This window comes from Rhinolophus ferrumequinum, chromosome 14, assembly GCF_004115265.2.
Source record: "Rhinolophus ferrumequinum isolate MPI-CBG mRhiFer1 chromosome 14, mRhiFer1_v1.p, whole genome shotgun sequence".
NCBI classification, from domain to species: domain Eukaryota; kingdom Metazoa; phylum Chordata; class Mammalia; order Chiroptera; family Rhinolophidae; genus Rhinolophus; species Rhinolophus ferrumequinum.
The window spans coordinates 58505992-58529816 of record NC_046297.1 but is presented as its reverse complement, the minus strand read 5'-3'; the positions used below and the strand labels follow the sequence as shown (position 1 = coordinate 58529816).

General features: G+C 41.4%; 1 protein-coding gene across 2 annotated transcripts in view; it reads right to left on the bottom strand.

Annotated features, from left to right (window-relative positions):
• The window catches only part of COL14A1 (collagen type XIV alpha 1 chain), a 201746-nt gene that overhangs the window by 6633 nt on the left and 171288 nt on the right, over positions 1-23825 (bottom strand). For both annotated transcript variants that reach the window (XM_033126918.1, XM_033126919.1), the window contains exons 43-45: positions 17603-17638; positions 16513-16579; positions 13154-13342 (exon numbers count right to left, since the gene is read on the bottom strand). In XM_033126918.1, the coding sequence (XP_032982809.1) occupies positions 13154-13342; positions 16513-16579; positions 17603-17638 (292 nt within the window). The remainder of the gene's footprint in view (positions 1-13153; positions 13343-16512; positions 16580-17602; positions 17639-23825) is intronic.

Genomic DNA, 23825 nt, shown 5'->3' with positions numbered 1-23825 from the left:
ATAATAAAACACACGGATGACTAACACCAGGCTGCACATGATTAACTACGTGGTGACTCAGGGGCCTCCCAGGAACTTATGGGTCTCAAGAATCAGTGTTAACAACATGGCATCTCGGTGATTCTCCACAAGAAGAAGACATAGGAGATAAGCCTGAACAGGACATCCAGGAACGTATTCTTGGGAACAACCCCCGACAAGAGTTTCCTGACTTATCCTTTCCGCCTTCATAAAGAAACCAAAAGGTGGGGAAGATTGGCTAGTAGAAAGTCTAGTTGTTTTAATTTTCCAGTTATATAGAGAAAAAACAAGTGGAATTTGATATTGTCTGTAATACAAGTCAAGGTAAGAGAGGCAGAGCCTCACAAACCTATTCCAGTCCCTCAAAATGCTTAAAAAAAAAAGAAAGAAAAAAAAATTCTAAGGACACAATGATATATTAAAATAGAATTTTAGAGTTTACTATCCGTGAGGTTATGATCCAACTGTACGTGGGCTAATATATAACTATGTGTCCACTTTTGGTTCTGAGACTGAAGGAATATTCATGTCCATGACAACTGCGCTTGGTTATACATTTTTTGGGAATAAAACGAAAATGTTAAAAATCAATATTTAAGTACCTAAGATGAGGACTGAAATGAAGGCTAAGCTTAGAGACTGCAGATCTCTAAAAATAGATCTGGATATATTTTGACGAGCCTTGTAGGCCTTGATTAATATGAGGGAAATCAAAATGTCCTAAAATAGCCAGTGACTGTCCTTGAGATGACAGATGGGAATGGAGTCTGGGTACAGTCATTCTTTACAGACAAAATGCAGTCATCACCCACAGAAGGGCTTCCCTCCTAAATCTCTGTGAAGACTCAAGATCGGGCCCCTTGATGTCGAGATGGAGTCAGCAGAGCTAAGTGTCAGCATGCTTTCCACAAGGTACTGGGATTCCCAGTTGCACAGGACAGTCCCTTCTGACACACCTTTCTCACCTTGGCTGTCTCCAAAATACTCCTCATTCCTCAAGACCCAGCTCAACGCTTCTCTATAACCACAACAGGCAGAAGAAGCACAAGAGATTCAAGAGGGCAAGGATGATGTGTCTTATCCATGACTACATACCAAATACTTCTACGGTGCCTTCCACATGGCACATAACTAACAAATAACTATTGTTACAAATTAACAAATAAATATATGAACAAACAAATGAAAGAATGAATAAATGAATGAGTTCTCTGCTTCCGTATTACCTGACCTCCTTTGCCACTTACCCCATTGCACTGCTTGTTCCTATATTCATTTAGTCTGGAACTATGAGCCTGTTGACTGGAGGGATTATCCCCATTTATTACTCTACTGTCAGAGCCAAGCAGTGTCACATGTAATAGGTGCCCAGTAAACACTGGAAGACGAACTGAGTGACTGAATGTTTATACCAACCTGCAGCTGACTGCTAAAAGCAAGCATGACCTTGCAGAATCAACAAACAAAATTCCTTAGGCTGCAGCTCCGCTCTTCCTTTCACATGCCTGGCTTATGTGAACACTGCTTTTTCTAACAAGTTCCTTGTGTGGTCATATCAACTACCAGTGCCTCTGAGAAATGCGTATCATTGGCTCCGATGAAGTTTCATTTTCTGCCATTCTTTAAAAAATGAACATAGCTGATGTAAATGATATACATGTAATTTACGAAAATATGATTTAGATTTAGCTAAGATGAAAGTAGGAGTTACCAAAACTAATTAGGATAATCAGAGAAAAGTCTTTCCTATTATTCATCCACTTTTTTTTTTTTTTGTCTTTTTGAATGAGAACTTTTAAGATCTACTCTCTTAGATCTTACTGTCGGATTTTTTTTTTAAACTTTTTAAATAGACTCTACTTTTCCAGAGCAGTTTTAGGTTCACAGCACTATTGAATGAAAAGCACAGAGAGTTTCCATATGCCCCCTGCCCCTACACGTGCATAGCTGCCCCCATTACCAATGTCCCCCACTAGAGTGGTACGTTTGACATATTCTTTCTTTCTTAAGAGTCTCATTAAAAACCATTTCAGGTCTACCTGATTCTCCCTTACCAAACCCTGACCCTCCAATATTTTCTTTTCTGGTCTACTAAGGCAGAGGCCTGTTTGTTTTAGCTCTGCATTGTATTCCTAGTGCCAGGCACATATAGGCACTCAAGAAATAACTGTCAAACAAGGTAGCTGGCATATCAAGCTATGCCTATAAATGACCTCACAAGGGTTTGAACGCTTGATGCTTTACATGTATAAACTCAATTAGTCTTTGCAAGAACTGAGAGAGCAGGCACTACTATTAACTCTAAAAGAGGGCTGTAATGCAGAGAGGTTAAGTCACTTGTCCCTAGCTAGTAAGAGCCAAGATTTCACTGTACGCAAGTTGGTGCCAAAGCCTGTACACTTAACCAAGCTGGCTCTCTAGGCTGTGTGTCTTGTCTTGTTTGCTGTAGTTGTGGCTTCCTGAACTTCCTGCTGAATCTGTCTGCACATTTTCTCTGATGCAACACTCTGAAATGTGGTTATCACATTTCCTCAGCTTACTTCCCTGGGTTTGTGCACTCGACCTTGCTCTGAGCAAGACTTGGGATGGATTTTAAGAAGATTCATCCTGCTCAGACTGACTCCATGTCGAGGGTCTGGCCCTTGGTTATTAGTTTCCCATTTCCTTTGGCCTGTTGGTCTCTGAGTAGAGAGACTGTACTCATTTCTATGCCCCTCGGCCACCTCGAGCACCTTAAGCTGGAGTTTCATGCTACTCCATAGAGGACAGTCACCTGCCTCTTGATGCCTGACATTCTAAGGAAGTCCTGGTTAATGCTTTCATTGTAATTCATTGTAATTCTACCAAAAGTCACAGAAACTGTGAGACAAGGCTTCAGCTATGTTATTATATTGTCCGTTGCCTGGGAAATGATGGTGATAAATGGCAAGTAGAATCTGTGATTCATGCAACGTATGTTTGAATGCCACTAAGTACAAGGTGCTGGAACAGGTACCTAGCTACAAGATGGAGGATTAGTTGGACTCAATCCAACAACTATTTTTTGTACTTTTCCAGCCTCTGCTATTTCCACATGATTGGCTGTAGGATTAGTGCCAACGTGTACAACTCCACATTTTGGGCTTAGGTGGCCAAGATTGGAAAACACGTGCTTACTTCAAATGTCAACAAACTTGTCAAACTATTTCTGAGGGTCCCTCTTCCTAGTGCCTTTCCCATAAAACAACTGGCCATCTAGTTGTTTTCAGGGCTCTGACAGGGAAAGATAAACCATTCTGTATCTTTCAGGCACACAGAGAGAATTTAATACCGGGAACTGGTTACATAGGTAATAGAAGGACGGAGAAGCCGAATAAAGGTGATGAAGCAACCCATCAATCAGCAGCAGCAGGAAGCCACTATCACTTCCCACTATCATTGTCCCTGGACCCTTAGGGGTCCAGGGACAATGGGAAGAAATGGGGTGACTGGAGCCCAGCACCTAGAGCCTTCTGCTAGGATCAAGAAGAAAAATGAGAGATTGCTCAATAGAAGTGGGTCCCTCTTCTATTGGACAGTAGGGTTGTAACCACAGTCAGAGTCACAGAGAAGGCAGGGGTAGAGGTGAGGGGAAACATATCCTGATTTTCCCTTCTTGAGACCCTCTACTCCTCCTCAATGACTCCCACTGGCTGAACCTGCCTAGAAACAGAAGGCAAGGGCATCTGAAAACAGAGTAACACGCAGCTAAAGAATGGAGGAGGGCAAGCTGAAAGCAAGCTGCCCAGCCTAGTGCCAATATCAGGCACTAGAAAATGCAGAGTCAAAAACACCCTTCCTGCCTGTAACTGGTCACCACATACGAGGGCTGACAATTCAGTTCACAAACTCATCCTAGAAAAAGTGCTACATACCTCATTGCTGAATATCACTGTGGTCACCTTCGAAGTACTGCCCTTAGGAAGCTATGCACTGATGCCAGCGCCTAGTCCACCCTTCAAAACAATTTGGGAACTCTTTTTCTGGAATGGCCATCAGAGCTGTTCTTGTATTATCCTTGATGTCCTGAATGTCATCCAAATGTCTTCCTTTCAATATTTCCTTTATCTTCGGGTAAAGAAAGAAGTCACTGGGGGCCAGATCAGGTGAGTAGGGAGGGTGTTCCAATAAAGCTATCTGTTTACTGGCTAAAAACTCCCTCACAGACAGTGCCGTGCGAGCTGGTGCATTGTCGTGATGCAAGAGCCATGAATTGTTGGCCAAAAGTTCAGGTCGTCTAACTTTTTCACGCAGCCTTTTCAGCACTTCCAAATACGTAGTAAACTAAGTTAACTGTTTGTGCAGTTGGTACAAATTCATAATGAATAATCCCTCTGATATCAGGAAAGGTTAGCCACGTCGTTGCAACAAGTTCGCGAACTTAATTGTCAGACCACATAGTAGGGAAAACAGACAAATAAATAAGTAGCTATAACGTGGTGTGAGAGTAGCTACAACAGAATATGAGTGCACGGAACGGAAGCATCTTGGGGAATCACAGGCTTGCCAATACAGCCGACCCTGGAAGTGAAGTGTTGAAGAGCAGGCATCAGCCCTGTAATGAAGGAGCCGATGGAAACACACACGCAAAGGCCAGCAGGTAAGCGAGGACGGGGTATGCCTGGGGAACGAGAGGTGGCTTGGTATGGCTTTGGCAGCTGTGCTGGGGAGCAGCAGAATAAGAGGCCACTCTAGGACAGGTCATAACAAGCTTTATGTCTCAGACAAGGGAGTTTGGATATGGCTGGCCCCTCACATGGTACTTCTTCAATACTTGCTACTTAGGTTTTTGTTTGTAACTTCAGACGCCTTTTTCTTAAAGAACTCCAAATTGTTTAAGTTTCTGACCCCACAAAACATAGATCTGCCCGTGCCGGGTACAACCAAAATTAGTTAAGGCAGACTGGAATCTTGTGAAGCTTAATGCCACCAAAAGACACCGTGCTAGTCCCATGGAAAAGCCAGAGGAACATTTGTTAAATCATTAAGCCGGGCTACCCAGTGGGCAAAGGAACTCGCTAACCAGATAGAGATCAAGAGAACAGAATATTTTGCACTTTAGGTTTTTGTATCTGTTAGATACATGGTTAAATAGGTGGGAGGTCCTTCGGTCTTTTTTTTTTTTTAAATTAAAGTTTCCTGGGGTGACAATGGTTAGTAAAGTTACATAGGTTTCAGGTGTACAATTCTGCAATACATCATCTATATCTCACATTGTGTGTTCACCACCCAGAGTCAGTTCTCCTTCCATCACCACTATATTTGATCCCCTTTACCCTCATCCCCCACCCCCCACCCCCCTTACCCTCTGGTAATCACTAAACCATTGTCTGTGTCTATGAGTTTTTGTTTCATCATTTGTTTGTCTTGTTCCTTTGTTGTTTTCAGTTTTATATCCCACGTATCAGTGAAATCATATGGTTCTCCACTTTTTCTGTCTGACTTATTTTGCTCAGCATAATAACCTCAAGATCCACCATGTTGTCACAAATGGCACTATTTCATCTTTTCATACGGCAGAATAGTATTCCATTGTGTCTATTGACCACAGACTTGTAAATTAGATACACTTACATGTGGGCCCTGAAAAGGTCAATGAATTTGCTATGTTATATGCATTTCCTACCCAGTATAACAAAAACTCTTACCTAAAAATCTCACCCTGTTTTTCTAGCTAAATTTATACAATGATGACTTGAAGAAAATGCTGACATTGTCAAGCTGGCAGTAATTGGCTATTAACAGATGTCTTAGGACTGACATAGTATAACCACACGGGCTTCTGCTTATATCATGGCTCTAGGGAGAATGAGGAATGGCAGCCAAAAAGCTAGTGGTAATCAACAGCATAAATAATTTATGGTTCATGAAATAACTATTGTATTTCAGGTATTGTGAGGAATAAAAAGGAAAAGAGACCTTAAATTTGGTCTTTGGGGAGCATGTAGCCTTAGTGGTGAGACAGGATTAACATAAATGAAATCATTAAAGGACAATTCAAGAAAATATATTCTACCTGGGTTCTAAATGATATGTTTCCCACACTAATGAGGTAGGATCAACCATCTATTCATTTATCAGATATTCATTCCAGCTCCTTGTGGAGCCGTGCAGAGATGAAAGGCACAGCCCCATTCAAAGAATTCAGAGTCCAGGGCGAATAATTACAATATAATGGGAAACTGCTGTAATCAGATGCATGTGCCTGGGATACAGGTGCACAAATGAGGGAACTCTTAGTCTAGTTCCGTTGGTCAAGCACCATAGGAACAATAAATACACTGGCCAAACAAATAAACCAGGCTGAGGGAGGAATGGTTTTGCAGATGTGATACTTGAGATGAGTTTCTAAAGTCTGAGTATGAATGAGCCAGAGGAAGAAAGAGGGTTCTGGGAAGTGGGAAGAGCATGTGAACATCCAAGAAGGGATATAAGAAGAGGGCACAATCGGGACCAGCATTGAGCATGGTAGGATAGGAAAAGGCAGGCATGAAGAACGTGGTAAACTGAATTAGTAGTCTGAATTCTTTACCAGCCTATGTGTTCATGCATTTCCCCACCTCTTGGATTTCGGCTTGGCCATGTGACTTGCTTTGACCAAGGGGACATTAGTGGCAATGACATGAACAGAGGCTTGAAATATGATTAGGTGGTCAGGTTACCCTATTTTGTTTCTGTGATTGCCACAAGGAGCATGTACCCTAGGGAGCTATTGCCTCTCCAGCCAGGGCCCAAGCAGAGCAGAACTGCCCCCATCCTCCCTCAGACATATGGTAAGAAATAATATTCACTGTTGTATGTTACCAAGATTTGTGTGGTTTGTTATGCAGCAAAAGATGACTAATACCAACAATACTGAGCAGTTCAGTTTGGCTAGAGCAAAGGGTATACAGTGGTACCTCGGTTTTCGAACATGATCCGTTCAGGAAGACCGTGCGAGTTCTGAAATGTTCGAAAACCGAGGGACGGTTTCACCATAGAAAGTAATGCAAAATGGATTAATCCTATCCAGACCTTTAAAATCAACCCCTAAATCTGCAAATGTAGCATGAATTTTACTATCTAATGATACCATAGATCCATAAAATTTACAGTGTTTGTAAACAGAAATGTTCGTCAATGGAGACGTTTGAAAACCAAAGTACCACTGTATATTTGAGATGATGCTGATTGGAAAATACGTACCAGGACCACACAAAAATATCTTACTGAGATGGCATATACCTTGAGCAGTACTTCTAGCACAATCCCCTTTCCCCCAAACAGCAACTGAAATCCAATGCAAAGAATCTGCTAAGACCTACTACACAGACACTTCAATTAAGGGTCTCATAAATGTTTAAGCTACAGAAACAATTATATTAGCTTTCATAACAACAACAAAAAAAAAGACAAAACACCAGTTACCACCTTTTGTTATTGTACTAAGTACAATATTCTACTAAGGACAAAGGGTAGGGACACAATTTGATGGTAATTTCAGTTTGTCGATTGCTTTTTAAAAAGTCATTCTTTGTATTTGTTGGGAAAAATCATTTTATTCTGAGTACAATTAATTCCAGAGGCAGGAACACAAAAACAGTCTACAAAAACATTTTTCCAGTAGGTGCTACTCTTTCAAGGTGCTTGAATCTACATCTTTTATTTCCCTCTAAAAAGCTACATCTGGCATTTTAATAATTTAACGGAGGAGGAGGAGAAAAGTACCCATTTAAATGGTGAAAACAGGAAGACACTGAGTGAGCCAACCCTTCACAAGTGTCTGAGAAGTCAGACTGCTTGGAAATCATTCTTAGGGATGAAAGTATCACCTTGTTTACACTGCAGGGCCAGAGGCCTCGGTATAATTTAAAGGAGTGTGATTAAATACATATTCACAAATTCTGTGCTACTCCTCTCTTCAAAATGTAAAGCCCAATTCCCCTCTCCCTGAGTGTGGGCTGGGCTTCGGGACTCCCTTCTAATAGAATATGCTGAAAGTAAAAGCTTGTGACTTCTGGGAACAGGCAAAAAAAGGCAGTGTGAAGACCTCCCTCCTGTCCCTCTTAGGTCACTGGCTCCACCATGGAACGCAGCCACCATGTTGCAAGAACATTCAAGCACCCCGTGAAGAGACCCACCCTAGTCACGCTAGATGTCCGAGGAATAGTCAGGGAGGCCCTGAGACGCCTGCCAGTAGCACTGTGAGTATGCCGTCTTGGAAGCACTTCTCCCAAGTCCAGTCAAGCCTTCAGATAGCCCTCCCTGGCTGACATCCTGATTGCAACCTCATGAAAGATCCTGAGCCAGAAGCGACCAGCTAAACCACTCCTGAACCCCTGACTCATAAAAACCACGATCACATGTTTTGTTGTTTTAAAGCGCTCTAAGTTTTAGGGTAATTTATTACATAGTAATAGATCACTAATAGTATGTAGAGCTGTTCTCTGCTGCCATGATGAATGTAAAGAGTTACTTCGCAATAGGAGGAAAAAAAACAAAACAAAAAAACAAATCCTGCAAACATGAGGAAGACAATCCATCAAACCTTCAGGGGAAGGTCTTGTTCCAAAATACATTCAAACTGGACTTTACCAGATACTTATTGGGTGACAAAAGAGAAAACTCTATCTTTATTTTTCGGGTGTTCATCTCTCAGGGTGAGAGGCAGGAGATGGGGAAGCAGAAGAGGAAGGAAGCAAATACGTATTTCAGCAGATTTTCAACAGCAATGAAAAGACTATGTCTCATGCAATTGAATATCAATTATAATACAGCATCACAGGGAAGACTTGTAAATATTTAGACATCAACCAGCAAATTATTATGAGAACTCTACCAGCCCTCTATCTTTAATCAAGTTGGTCTGTCTCATAAAGATTAACTTTTCCATGAATAAACCAGGATACAAGGGTCATTAAGAAGTTTCACAGATGTTTACCACTGAGGTATTCCTAGCTCACAAGTGCCGTGCTTTAATTCTGAATTTGTGACCAAAGATTTCTGCCAATTACATCTTCAGTGCCAACAGCTCTTTTCGACCACAGGAATACTAAACATGAGAACGCTACTTCTCTCTCCCAGCTTGGAATGGACCTGGGACCCCCTTTTCTCTTTATAGACTTCTCAGCCTTATTGATTCACAGTAAAACCATAGCACGATCATTAATTAGGAACGCAGATTTAGCTTTAGTGGGTGTAGCGTTTTTCTACCTCGACTGCCATTTTCTACCTCGACTGCCATTTCTACGTCTCTGAGAAGGACTGTCACTGAATAACGGTGACCAGAGTATGGCTGATTCCCTTTCTACCTGTGTTTGCTTGGGGAAGTTCAGCTGTGATTCCTCTTCTCATCCTTCTCCCATCCCCTTTTTCTCTGGCTGAAACAAAGCCCATCTTTTTCAAGTTAACTACAGAGCCTTAGGATTGATAAAAGTTGATCCTGAAACCTTGCCTTTCTTTACTTGGTCATTGGAAATTGGGTTGTCTGTGGCAGGGAAAGCTAAAGGGGAATAATTTTCCAACTTCAAAAGCCCCTCAGGGATTGTATCTTCAAAGAACAACAAACATCAATCTGGGTGGCAAACAAAATGTGAAATTTTCTCGATTAAAGATGATATTGCAACCCGATTATTATTTTTATCCTCACTAAAAGATGGGAGTGAGTAGAGCTCCTAGCCCCCAAAATATTTGATTCTATAAAGTAAATGTAAAGTACTAATGACATTTACAGGAACCAGTAAGTTCCAATGGGTTAAGTCTTTGGAATGACACCTCCCAGTGATTTCCACTCAACTTTTTTCACGCACTGGCATAGGGAAAGACATTGCCACTGTCGATTGATGGTAGGGGGTAGTCAGTATTGGAAGGTGTCTCTGGAGAAGGCCCTAGTAAGAAAAAAAATACAATGGAAAACCAAGAGATCTGTTTTTTTTGTTTGTTTGTTTGTTTTTTTAAGGAGGGCACAGCTCACAGGGGCCCATGTGAGGATCAAACCGGCAACCTTGGTGTTATTAGCACCTCGCTCTAACCAACTGAGCTAACCAGCCACCCCTACCAAGAGATCTGTTAACCCTGGAACATGCTCCTGAAAAAGTAGGAGAAGGCAATTTGCATTTATTTGCATAATGCCAGGGATGTATTTGATAGCTTAGTAGATCTTCACTGTGAACACAATGGAGGCAAATGCAGAAAGACTAAGTCATTGATAAAACTCAACTACGTCAGCCTTGCATTGTAGCTGTTGCATTCTTAGTAATTCTTAAATATAAGTATTTTCTGACCTGTTCATTACGTTTCCAGTGTAGTCATGCCAAGCATTTGCATATCAGCATCAATTATTTGGGTATAAATGACTTCCCTCTGTTTTATATTACACTAGAGGGCACTCTAGTGTTTTTTTTTTAATTGCGTGTGAAGGTAAGTTATATTTATTATCTATGAACTTCCCTTTAGAACAGTAGAAGAGATGTTGCAAATTATTCATTACAAAAAGGAGACAATATATTTGCTAGGGTTGAGACCGATGGCTTTACAGGTTTCAAGCCCTTTCGCACCTCAGGACCTTTGCAGATGCCATTGCTGTCTCTGCACAGAATGCTCTCTTCTGACTCTTTTATTATCATGGCAAAGTCCTAAACTTTTAGGTCTCAGCTAAAACATCACTGACTTGACAGACGAAGTCAGAGGCCCCTCTTCTATGCTCATATAGCATCCTGCATTTTTTTTTAATAGCGTTTACAACAATGGAAATTAAACTATTCCTGTATTTTTTGTTTAACATCTGTCTCCATGCTAGGTACATGAAAGACAGGAAATATGTGTCCTGTTTACCCCGATGTCCTTGACACCCAGCACCTTGCCTTACGTGCAGGACATGATCAGTAAGTGCTGCTTAGATAAACGAAGGAAGATCTAGAAAGAGTCCGTTGTAAGACCAAGCAGCTAAACTGACACAACTAGTAAGTAGCTGAGCTAGGCTCTTCATCCATATATGACGGACGCCTCAAACCCATCCTTTCCATCTCATCATGCTTCTTCCAGTTAAAGCGGCCTCACACATGGTGAAGTGAAAATGGTGTGTCTTCTAAGATACGAGAAGTAAAACAAGATTGAATTGCCTTATTCCAGGTTTCTCCCCTATTTGCCCCCAGGGTGAGATAGAACAACAGAAGTATAATTACTGGAGGTACAACCCAAATTGCCAGACTGGTGACCAGTTTCCCTCTAAGCAATTCCCCTACTTGGACTCGCATGTAGCCTAGGAACATGCTAAAATCTTAGAAGAATTGTCAAGTGCCAAAATGTGTAACCATGAGTAATGTTTTTATCACATTCCTATTTATCCAACTGATCACTCAGAGTCCCCTCCAAGCTGGTCCTTTGCCAGGTCACGAACGCCCAAGGCTATCCAAATACAGCAGAGCTTTCAAAGAGTACGACCACAGCCCATAAGACATTCTGATCCGTCCAGTAATTCACATGTTTTGAAGTGTGGTTACTAGGAGTCATTGTGAAACAGGGTTCGCCAGGCCCTGCACGGTTCAGACCTCTCCTCTGTGAAACCCCTGCTAAGCAAGGACTTCACAGGTAGCAACAGGACGGCGTAGAACAAGCACAGGTGTTCTGGAATCATGCACACCTAGATTGGGACTCTGGTCCCCTGTTATTCAGTGGAGTGGTCTTGGACAATTGACAGTGGAGCTCAGCCTTCGTTTCCTCACCTTAAAAATGGGACCAATGCTGATCTCATAACGTTTTCATGGGCGTTAATAATTTGCTAAGCAACTGATAGTCCACCAAAGAGTTGCTTGATAAATGCTGGCACCCTTTCTTTTCAGAGGCCACAGTGATGTCTTCCACTAAATTCTGACATGTACTTTCCACGTAACTCGCTTAGTATGTATCACCTCCCAACTTGCGTATTCAGTTATCGCTTCACCTCATCCAAACCATGTCTCCTCTTTTATCCAAATGAGAACGTTTTAGTCCTCATCCAAACCACGTCTCTTCTTTTATCCAAATGAGAACGTGTGTATATAGCACTGAACACAACACTGGCAGATGTAGTTAGTGCCTAAAAGTGAAAGCCATAATAATAGTATTACGTCACACACGGCCAAGCCAAAAGCCTTACATAAATCCTGTATTCAGTAAATATGTGTTGATTTTTGTACGAAATAAACCAGATGTGAATTTCAGCTGTTACGGATACACAATGTAAACATGAAAACCTTTAGTAGGATGGTTCCTGTGATCCAAAATTTTGGAGTTGTATGCCTACAAACCCCAAACCAACACCCCTCAATTGGTGACCCCTTACTGGATGCTCAAAAGGCATTGCTTTTTCTGTCTTTTGTTCCTGCATGTTATTTGTGAAATTTGCTTGTCTACTGTACTCTTTAGGGGTATATAGATACATACCTATACATAGGTAAAAAAATTGTGTCACGGAAATTTGTATTTCAAGTATTGTCTGGACTACTGTTTGAGAGCGCCTGGGTGATTTTCCTTGTCTAAGCATTCAAGTGTGCTTGAAAAGCAAGAAAGACTCAGCCTGACAAGAACAAGGATAGGACTTCCAAAAAGAACAAAGTCAGCTTGTGACTTGCTGATGGTGACTCAGGCACTGGCTCTGTGCTACCTGAGTCACAGCTGATCCATCATCAACACCATTAGAGGATGCCCTGCTGACAGGTGGCCACCATCCTGGCTGCCAGATCTTTTGCGTCCTGTGAAGGAATTATGCCCATCGCTACATCTGCTGGCTGAGAGCCCTGGCCCAGGAAATACCTTCAGAAAGGAAAAATCAGATCTGGGTCATAATCCAAGCAACAATTATCTAGTTATTCCCTTTTCGGTGCAAAGCAATCCAGACCTGATCCCTGCTGTCAGCAAACTAGCCGTTCATTTACACCTGAGGTGATTTGGGGGTTCTCCTTTTTCATACAAGCAGATATGGCTCTTGAGGAACACTGTAGTGACTCATTCTTCTCAACGTTGGGGATAAATAAAAAGCTGATGAATAGATGGGGTAGAATTCATTCAGGTCCATTATTTTGGACTTTATCATTATACAAGCCCCACTGTTATGCTCTGCTTCGTTGCACGCAGTGAGGGGAGTGGCCCAGCTTACCTCGTTCTCCTGGGGACCCTGGCACACCTGCATTTCCTGGGAAGCCTGGGGTACCTGGGGGTCCTTGTTCACCAGGGGTTCCAGGTGAGCCTGGTCTTCCAGGTTCTCCAGGAGGCCCTTGGACAGTCCGAACTGATGAGGAGTGGCTAGGAATCTGGTTGAGGATGGCTGTGTACCTGGCCATGTGACCTGGGACACCAAGGACAAAGGCAGCAGTCAGGCAACGGTCACCCAAAGACAGAGAGGACTAGAGATATTATTTGTCAAGACTCTGAACAATTCTGTTAGATACCCACCAAGGGGAAAATCACATCCCTCCAAAACATGTTGATTTCCAACTTGAAAATTTTTACATTTTACATTGGCTGATACATACAGCTGGATTATACTCAAGTTGCATCTCATGTGTTTGGAATTCCAAAGCTCATGTCAGCATCTCAGTAAACATCTCTGAACAGAAGCCATAAATTTTATGTTCACCCTCAGCAATTATCTGAACCCTAAACCCTCTCCCAGTTGCCCCTTTTCTTCAGCAGTTTCACCCCAAGTTGTTTGTCTTTTTTCCAACCCACAAAGCGTGTTCCACCCACTTGCTCACAAATCCCCACACAAGTGCTCTGTTTCAACTCATCTTTCTGCTGCCAAGCCTTTTTGCAGGAACCTTTACTTGGGTCCCAGCTGCAGAAACTCCCACTAGCTTTATTTTTTTTAAAAAATCTGGCTCTCTCTTCCATCATCACTAAACTCAGTTATGCCAGGAAAAATGTATCTTAATAATTAGAAGTGCAGATTAATATACGACTTGATACCATAATGCCTCATTTTTCTAGCATCAGCAGGAGGCAAGATTTTCCCACATAAATGAATTTTCTAGATAACTATTACTTATCCCTTCTCAAACATTCCAACTTACATCAAGAATAGTAACCATTGTTAGAGGGATTCTTTCTAAATATGTTGAAGTATTCTTAAGCTTCAATGATTACAACTAAGATTGGCGTCCAGCTGACTCAGGAGCCATCAGTTGGCATGTCGGTCTATGAATGTTGGGTGGGGCCAGACATTTCCACATCTACTTTCTCAGCTTCCTCCTTTGACCAAGGGCATGTCCTTTATTATTCCTCTAGCTGTCACCACTTTGGACTCACAGTTTCCCATATAAACCTTTCCTAGTGTAATTCTTCTGATCGCCTCTGGACTACACACCAGATAACTGAGTGTGTGAGGAATTATACACTAATAAATCAAGTTTCGAGGGGAAGCATAAAGAATAAAATAAGCTTCCCAGAGAAACCGGAAGGAGTGTGTGGGAAGATGGTCGAGGTGTCAGAAATACAGCCTCTGGGTCAGTTGGGTCTTGAACATAACATTGTGTACAATCTCTTCTACTCCTTTCACACCTGCATGGATAGGCAGAGCCTTCCTATTTCACAGACCTATTTCAGCTCTCTTGTATATCCCTCCGTGGGCTTCCATTTCCTAGAAGTCATTCTCACAAGACTCTGAGAATTCCTGAGGGGAAAAACTCGATTTTGAACTCTGAATTTTTAGGGCATGTTTTAAATAATCACATATTTATACAAGATTTTTACTATACAAGGGAATAAGACAGCAACTGTTGCAAAATCTCCCACATACTGTGGTCAGTGAGTCATGTTAGGATTTAACCCTTTGGTTCCCTTAAAATAATTAATCTGCTTGTTTACATTGAATACTTTAAATGGGAAACCTACCAAATAATCCAAGATACAGGTTAGCTTTTGATGTACGCTACTTAATGTTCGATTTTCCTTTTATAGTTTATTGTGTTTTTAAAGATCTCATTTTGACATTAAACTTAACACAGTTTCATTTAATTGGTAAATTCTCTCCCACACATACATTTAGTTTGGGTAATGTAATATAAAACGGAAGAAAGTTAAAATACAGGAAGCATTACTACTATGTCTGAAGATAGTAGCTTTATACTCATTTGCCCTCTGATTTGTGTCTTAATGAAAACTCTCCCAAGCTCATGCTGACCTTTATTCCATGCCCTCCCCAAGGAGAGATCTGGTTTTATCTACCACAGATGGAATTTTGGACCTAGCCAGTAGGGCCTTCTTGCACAGTTAGAAGACTCCCAAACTTCCCTGGGTTAAATTAAATATAACCGCAAAGCTGTTGAGGCAGTCAATCTGGTAATGTCAGCCCTGGAAGCAGAGGACACCATGGGGTGGAGAGCTTGACAGCAGAGTTAGGCCAGAGCTGGCAGGGTTTGAGAGGCGTATTTCATCTCTCCTTGGCCTCAGAGCTTCCTGGAACTGAACAGATTACTGGCAAAGAGAAGGGCCCACACTAGTAACCCTCGGCTCATGCAGATAAAACATATATTGGGGGGGGGGGGGAGGAAATGTATACAAGTGGATACTTTGGTAAGCGTTGCTCAAGCAGTAGTTCACCGTAATCAGAAGTGTCTGGACACTGATGGTAACCACTTTGAGCACCTCTTGTAATTGCAGAAGTCAAATGTGAGTTGTATTCATCGGTATATATTGAGTATTACAATTTTAATAGTTTTTTTCCTTTCTTAAAATGTGTATACATTTTTTTGGCATCCTCTGTATATAGTCAACGGCCAGTAGGAAAATGTGCATAATGGATGATGGGTGAATGAGCAGGAATCAGTAATTGTAATACTGAACTGCGAAAAAGTTCAGGTTTAAAATGAAAAAAAAAAAAGAAGATGGAACAGGTGTCATATCAAGTGTGTTCCAGTGTAATTTTTGGCATGAAGCAGGCACAAGTATTCTATCGACTATCTCATGAAGACTGTCCGTGTGTGTGTGTGTGTGTGTGTGTGTGTGTGTGCATATTTTGGCATAAACCTTAAAGAATAAAAGAAAGGACCTTGGGCTAACCAAAAGACACGGGTAAGAAGGAGGTATTGATTTAAATCTAGTAAGTTAATTAAAGTAAACACTATGAATCATCTTTTTGAAGGTAGCTTCTGATGCCTTAGTCTGGTACCGTTCAACTGCTGAGTACTTGAGAAAAAAGAAAATCCATCCATTTAGAGAGATGAGGAAGGAATAAAAGGTTTGATCTGGGCAGCCAAGTTAAATCTATCTGGACAAACAGAGAGTTCTAGGACAGATGCCACAGAAGACTTTGGCATCTGTACCCTCAAGGTAGACAGTTAGGGTAACCTGTAATGATCTCTTAGATGGATTACTGATGACCACCTGGAAAGCATACATGTCTGCACCAACACAAAGCTTTAGAGGTGTTTTCCTTGGTTGTCACACTCATGGAACATGGAAAAGGCCGATTCCCATTTGGATGACTAACGTAAGCATCTATAACTCTAAGGCACTTACTTTGGATGAGCTGTTCACACACCTGACGTGCCACCGCTCTCACCATGGCTTGAGACTGCAGGTCACCCTGAAGGAGAAAAGAAAAGCATATGCCTGACTCTCAGCCACAAGCCCAGGCACATGGCAGGACCTCCGGGATGGAGATCTGACTTGACCCATTGCTCCCCTCTGGGCTCTTTGGCTCTGAGCAACAGCTAGGATTGACCGCCATGGTACAGGCAGAGAAGGAGTAAGCAATTTGACACGCATGGTGCAAGGTTCCTGAGAGTCAGTATTAGCTTAAAAAGCTCAAGTAAGCACTTTTGGTCCCAGATTCTAAAACATTTAATAGTTTTGAAACATACCCATATATATATATTTAATGCCTCATTTATAGCTCTTCAGAGCTTATAAAATATAGCACTTTCTCAGGCAGTGGCTTACTTAATACGAATAACAACTCAGAGGAAAGGTGTTAAACCCATTTTATGGACAGAGTTAAACGCATTGCCCCAGTTTTCACGGAGGTAATTGGATGCGCCCAAGGTCATGGCTGTTTCTACGATAGCCGACAACAAAATTATATTAGCAGCTGCCCAATTTCTCCAAGGAGAGATGAGGCCCCTAAAATAAGCTGATTTAAGTTTCACAGCCAGTTCTTTGATTCTATGCCAGCCATTGTCTTTCTGGGTGCCAACACTGGAGAATAAAAAAACAACAAAAAACGCGTCCCACTCCACTCCTTGGCATCTGTATAGAGCTTTCACTTTCCTGAAGCCTTTTCACATGCATTATATAATTACTTCATCAGATCCACTTTGTGAGTTACATGAGTTTGATGCTCTCCATTTTTCCTTAAAGAAATGGACCTAAGGTTATCTAGGGGGATGATCAATAGATCTGCAACTACATAGCAACCAGCTCCCAGGACTTCCCACAGGGTGTTGGCCACTGAAAAATGGGCTCACGGTCAAATGAGTTGAAGAGGGGTTGGGGTGACTCTTCCCTGATGACTAACCCTGAGAGTAAATGGTCACCCTTTGTCAGGTTTGTCCAATGAAAGGTGGACGACCAGCTCTGGCTGGGGAACAGTGACAGACAGGATACTTACTCGTTCTCCTCGCTCTCCCTTTGCTCCGGGAACACCCTGTAAAATGGTACATTGCCAAGTTACTTACAACACTGCCCTCAGCCAAGCACAAGCATAGTGCTTCTTTTCTTGTTTTATTAAGACATGCTTCTTAGCTCTAGTAATTCTGCAGCAAAAAACAGACACACGACACCAGGCATAAACAAACAGCAACCTGTAATCCCACCCAATAGAAATAGCTCTCATAAACACGGGACACCGCTGGCCCTTTAATGCACAGACACAGTATATTTTAATACAAAACCAGGTTCCTGCAGCAACACTACTTTGTAAACATACAGTTTCATTGAATAGGTCGTTGGCATCTTTCCACGCTACACACCACTCTAGGAATCTTAGTCTACTGATTCTTCATAATTGATTTCACAAATCTCTGCTGAAGAGCTGAACTGTTTCAATTTTATTTTATTTTTTAAAATAGCTCTCAAAGGAAGAAAAAGATTTTCTAACCTAAGCGTTCAAGGAAGAGATGAGGTCTGTGAAATCCTACAGCCCCACTCAGCCTAACATCCAGACTAATAGCTCGCGATTCTTTCTTCCTGATCATGGGAGCTCCTGCTAACATGAATTCTCAGGTGAATCATTATTTTGTTTTGTAGCTTAGCTACTCTTTGACCCATAAGAAGCTTTACCATTACCACAAACTGTTATACTGAAAAAAAACAATGGTGTTTTCAATGTTTCTGCAATGAAATCACACTTATAATACAAAACATGTGTCTTCAAAAGAATTTCATCTTTTTTGTTTCAGCTCTGAGGCAATGTACTAGCATTTACGTTTTTATAGTCTCTACCAAAAGGATAGTGGATGGCATTTATAGATGGAATCTGCCACACTGTAAGACTGTTCTCAGTTATTACTACAATCTCACCAGGTCCCAAACCAAACTCAGCATCTCCTCCAAAATCTCCATTCAGTTCACAGTCACCTAAACTCAAAATTCTGGGTTCACTTCATGGTGTGGACATAAACTGGTTCTCTGGAAAAATAAAATGCCCGGACTTGTAGTGTTTGCTGCTACTGGAGATATAAATACTTCTACAATAGCTGATTTCAAGCTGCGAATGTGCTGCCACTGAAGGTGGAGTTGAGAAGGGCAGAGAAGCACGTCACCTGCCCTACCAAGCATGTACAAGTCAGCTTGAGCCCACTACTGGTTCTTTCCTTTCTCCTTCCTTCCTTTGCCTCTTACATGTCTATTACACACACACACACACACACACACACACACACTTTTTGCACTGCAATTTCTCTTACATCCATCCCTTCTCTTCCATTAACCCACCATCTCACACCGGAGCATCTGCAACTTCCTTCTAATTAACCTTCCTAACTAACTAAAGACCTCCTTTCCAGTTCACCCTCCACACAAGTACCAGTTTCATCTTTCTCAAATGTCACCAGCGTACAACTTAGAAAGCTCAGTGCTTATTGGCTCATGGCAGCTCTTCCTCTATTCACAATCACTCAGTGATTCTTAGACATCCATGTGACAAAGACAAAGTCCTCGACTTCAAAGTGTTTGGTTATTTAGCCCCAACTTCCCTATCTCCTACTCCTCAAAATTATACTTTCTCATGCCCACAGACCTGGTCTACTCAGTGTATGAAAATGTGGAATGTGAGAAAAGTATTAAGCGTAAATCTTGTCAATTAAGGATCAACAGTAGGAATATTCTAATGCAGTACTTACAGCATCAGTTATTTGACACTAAATTTTTATTTTCTTGTGTGTATTTAACGACAAGTCAGTGCATGGATTTCTCTTTTCCCTATGTAGATGGCAAGATCTCTAAAACTAAGAACCACAATTTATTTTAATGTTTCCCAAACCACTTACCTTGTTTCTTGCATAAAATAGTCACTCAACTATTCAGCTAAGTCCAATATTACATTAAAATATTTATCGTAAACCTAGGAGTGTTGTCTTCTTCCTCTGGCCTTGAATTTCCTTTTGTTTCATTAATAAAATGAAAAGAAAAATTTAACTGACTTCAACTGTAAGTGTAAATCTACCCTTTAGTGTGTTGTAAGATAATTTTCCAATATTACACATGAGATTGATAACCAACGAAGCGCAAGAGATCTTAATTAAAAAATATATACACTCACTCATACACACAATAGTAGAATCTTAGTGTTGGGCATATTGGGTGTTCACTCTAAATTATTTCAATTTTGTATGTGTTTGAAAATTTTTATACTAATATTTTGGGTAAAAAGATATAAGACATGGGATCTGGTAGCCACTTAAACTCTCTGAGTTTCTTTGTAAGATAAGGCCATTAAATTAAATGGTCTCTGGGGTCCTTTATGAGGTTAACATGCTAGTATCTCATAATGCAGTCATTATTTGGAACGAGGTAACACAAGGGACAGAAACTAATGAAAAATACCAAAGCTGGGCTTGCAAGAAATATCTCAGCCTCTACAAAGAAAGCAGATCCTCACTATTTGAGACTTCTTTCAATGTAGAAGTTCAATAAGGCATTCTGTCTAGCTTATGAACTTATCCCCAGGTCCCAGGAATCAGGTTGGAAGATGTCAGGTGCTCAAAAATATGTGTTGAATGAATGAATGAATGGCAGAATTTCACTTCAAGCATGGCTGGCAAGCCAATCTGTGCTTCATTTTAACTGCCTTGATTGAAAAAAAGAAAGAAAAATATTTGACATACTCAGGCTTCGGGCATCTAGATCATTAGAAAAAGAGTTGATTCTGTTAAAAGTACCCAATTTTCATTATATAAACTTTTTGCAAAAGATTTACAAGGCACCGTCCCTCCCCCTTGGGGAAATAAATATACAGGTCATGTCCTCTTCCCTCATTTCTTAGGCTTCACAACTGGACCAGTCCCTAAAGATACAGATGCCTCTGGTACCAGATGCCTCTGGTAGGTGTTACTGGAAAGAAGAGCTGCTTATGTCACCACAAAATAAATCCTTAATGGAACCAGCTTTTCAAGCATTAGATGTGAAACAAAACCAAAAATCAGCATACTAAAACAAGTGAATATTTCACATTTTTAATATATTAAGAAACTCAATACTACTAGTTAATATTAAGCGGCTTTTCGCATGTCCCAAACCCTGTTCTCAGGGTATTAACTCATTTAACCCTTCTCACAGCCCTGTAAGATGAACTCATTTAATCTTCTAGGACTCCTTGAAGATAAACTCATTTATTTTGTGTAACAACCCTATGAGATATTATTTCCGTTGTACATATAAGGAAAATACTGCATTGAGAGGTTAAACAGCTTGCCTAAGGTCACACAAGAAAAGAAAACAGAAAAGCTGGGGCCTGAACCCAATCATTTGGGATCCCGAATCCCCAGTTCATTCCACAGCTGCCAGGACAGAAGACACTGCTCAACAAACTTGCTAGCCAATAATAACTTCTATTCCAGTGAACATAATATGTCCACCAGCTAAATAATAATAAAAAAGCAAACATACATTTCCCCTAACCTAACTCCCAGTAACTCAAAATTAGGTTTCAACTTGAGTCATTTCTTAAAATCCATCTTATCGTCGTTTTATTTCTGAACCAATACACTATCTGACATTTCCAGGCTAACTATCATTGACTAAATGGGCTTGTCTGAAATGTTTCAGACTTAGAAACAGAAATTATAGCGCAGACCTGAGTGTTAAGATAAGTGGGCAGTAGCAGCTGTTGGCACCTTCTGGTACCAGGGATGGATGTGTTTAATCAGGACTGAAATTCTTCAGCCTCAGCCTCACCGTGCTGGCAATTAAGTAGCTACAGCACAGAGCTAGGCGGTCTCAGTGAAAGATTCATTTAATGAAATATCTGTATGGCAAGAAGTTCGTTTTAGTCCAACTCTCTGACATCCTTCCTTTGATTTTTGCAAAGGAAAACAAAAACAAAATAAAAATTCCTGAGCAAATGAAGGCCTGTAAGCCCACAAAAGTATGCTTTGTGGGAAATACATCTTCCCTGCAGATGTAGGCCAGAAAAAAAGTGGCACATTTTCCTTTAATTTCAGGAACACTTGAAATGTAAAGAAAAGAAAATACAGTAGCTACATTCATAGATTCACAGAATTTTAATGCTGAAGGGAAGAGGAATAATTTCACGGTCCAAGTCCCACATATTAAAGATGTCTGTTAACTAAAATCAAAACATCCTAGCTCGGCTCTGAAGGTCTTCCATGGTCTGACCCCCAATCTGTAAGAATAATGATCTAATACTCCGCTTACCATCAGCCTAACTAGACTGCGGATAAATCCTCGTTCTCTCTTTCTTTTAACAAATACTTAGTAAGTACCCTCTGTGATACTGGGCCGGGGTCTAGGAATGAAAACATGAGTATGATAAAATTTCTGTCCTCAAGGGACTCTCATTTTCGTGACCAGATGGACACCGACAGATGAACTATCTCAGCGTGAGGAGGGGAGGGTGACCTCAGACGGAAAGGGCACAGTTTTAAAGAGAGAATAGCCAGGAGCTCACCAGGTGGAGAAAGGAGGAGAAAGCAGCCCAGACAAACAAAAGAGCCTCCCAAAAGGCAAATAATAAAATAAAATAAAAAAATAAAACAAAGTAAATTGTGAAACAGTATGACATATATTTGGGGAGCTTTAAATCATTTTGCGTGACTCAACTGCAAGTGAAGTCATGATACAAGATCAAGTTGGAAGGGAAAGTATGGGTCCGTCATGAAGAAGGGCCATGTATACTTGGCTGCATATTTGGGACCCATCCTCTGGGGAGAGGGATCCACTGAGGAGATTCAAGCCAGGGAATGACATATCAGAATAGTACTAGAAAGATCTCCTGGCAGTTGGGTAATAATGGTCCAGACCAGGGTGGGAGCAGAGAAAAGAGGGCCAATTAATTTCTTGTGATAATCTTGGTGAAAAATGAAGAGGGCTTCAAATAAAATTGTGGCCGTGGAGATGAAGCAAGAGAAAGAGTTGAAAAATAGTAAAATGTATAAAGGAGAGGGGGTGTCCTGTATTTGCTCTATGTTTATCCCATCTTTGTGGGGGGGAAATCACACCCACCTTGCAAGATCCCATTGAAATTCTATCTTCTGCAGGCGCTGCTCTTCCTACACCTTCAGCTCAGGGGTACCCTCCCTCTCTGTCTCTCTCTCTCTCTCAGTGGACCTTTGATAGCAACTTCCTGTCTTTCCCTTAAGGCATTTCTCACTTTCTGCCCTTTATTATACCTACTTATATTAAAGCAAACGAAAAAACATCATTCTCTCTAGATTGTCCACGAACGTAGAAAAACCTCTTGGTATCTTTTGTACTCCTCAGAACCCTGTGCCCCCATGTGTCTTACACATATTGTGGCTACTCAGTAAATGTTTTTAAAGGAATGAATTAGGAAACTGGTGTCCTGAGAGGCTAGATCAATTGCTTAGGTGATGAGGCTCATACAGCTAGTTCAAATCATGTCAGGGCCACAGCTAGAACGCAGGTGTCCTGACTTCTCATGCAGTATTCTTTAAAAGATGGACCTACCACTACCTATATTGGTTTCACATTAAAGACATGGCCCCTCTTCCATGTGCTTCATCATGGGCTGTACCCCTGCAGGGAGGCACTCCATTTTAGGCCACGCTTAAACCTCGGGTAGGAATTCTGACCGCAGAAGCAGCAGTGTACATTCCACCCTGGGAAGTCAGCGGCTGAAGGCAGGGTACATGACAGCAAGCGTTCCTGGCACTCACTGTAGGAAACATGGTGTTATTTTCGGTGGGGCAGTCTGTCTTTCTTGGTCTCTTTCCCTGCTGCCTTCCTAGACAGACATCCATGGGAAAACAATCAAGGCCTTACACCATGACACTGAGTCCGCTTTACTACTCACGCCAGTCTAGCAGCCAGCAGGCACCTGGTTGCTTGGGGCCCAAAATCCAGGGAAAAGTCTGGGCTGGACCGTTCAGAGAACAACTGGCTTTTGAGCGGATCCCCAAAGCCTGTGGTGGCATCCCTACCGAGTGTCTGTGAAAGCAAACAAAATGGCTTCTATCTCTGATACAAATGCCATCAGGGGCCCTTTTCTGTTGATGCAAAACAATCAAAGATAATACGATTAGCAAGTGTTTTACCTCTGGAAAAACGTTTATTGATATTTCTGCATGCTCCATATTTAGAGTCTGTTCCGGAGTTTACAAAAGGCCTGGTGGATACGCAGGGCAGGGTTGTTT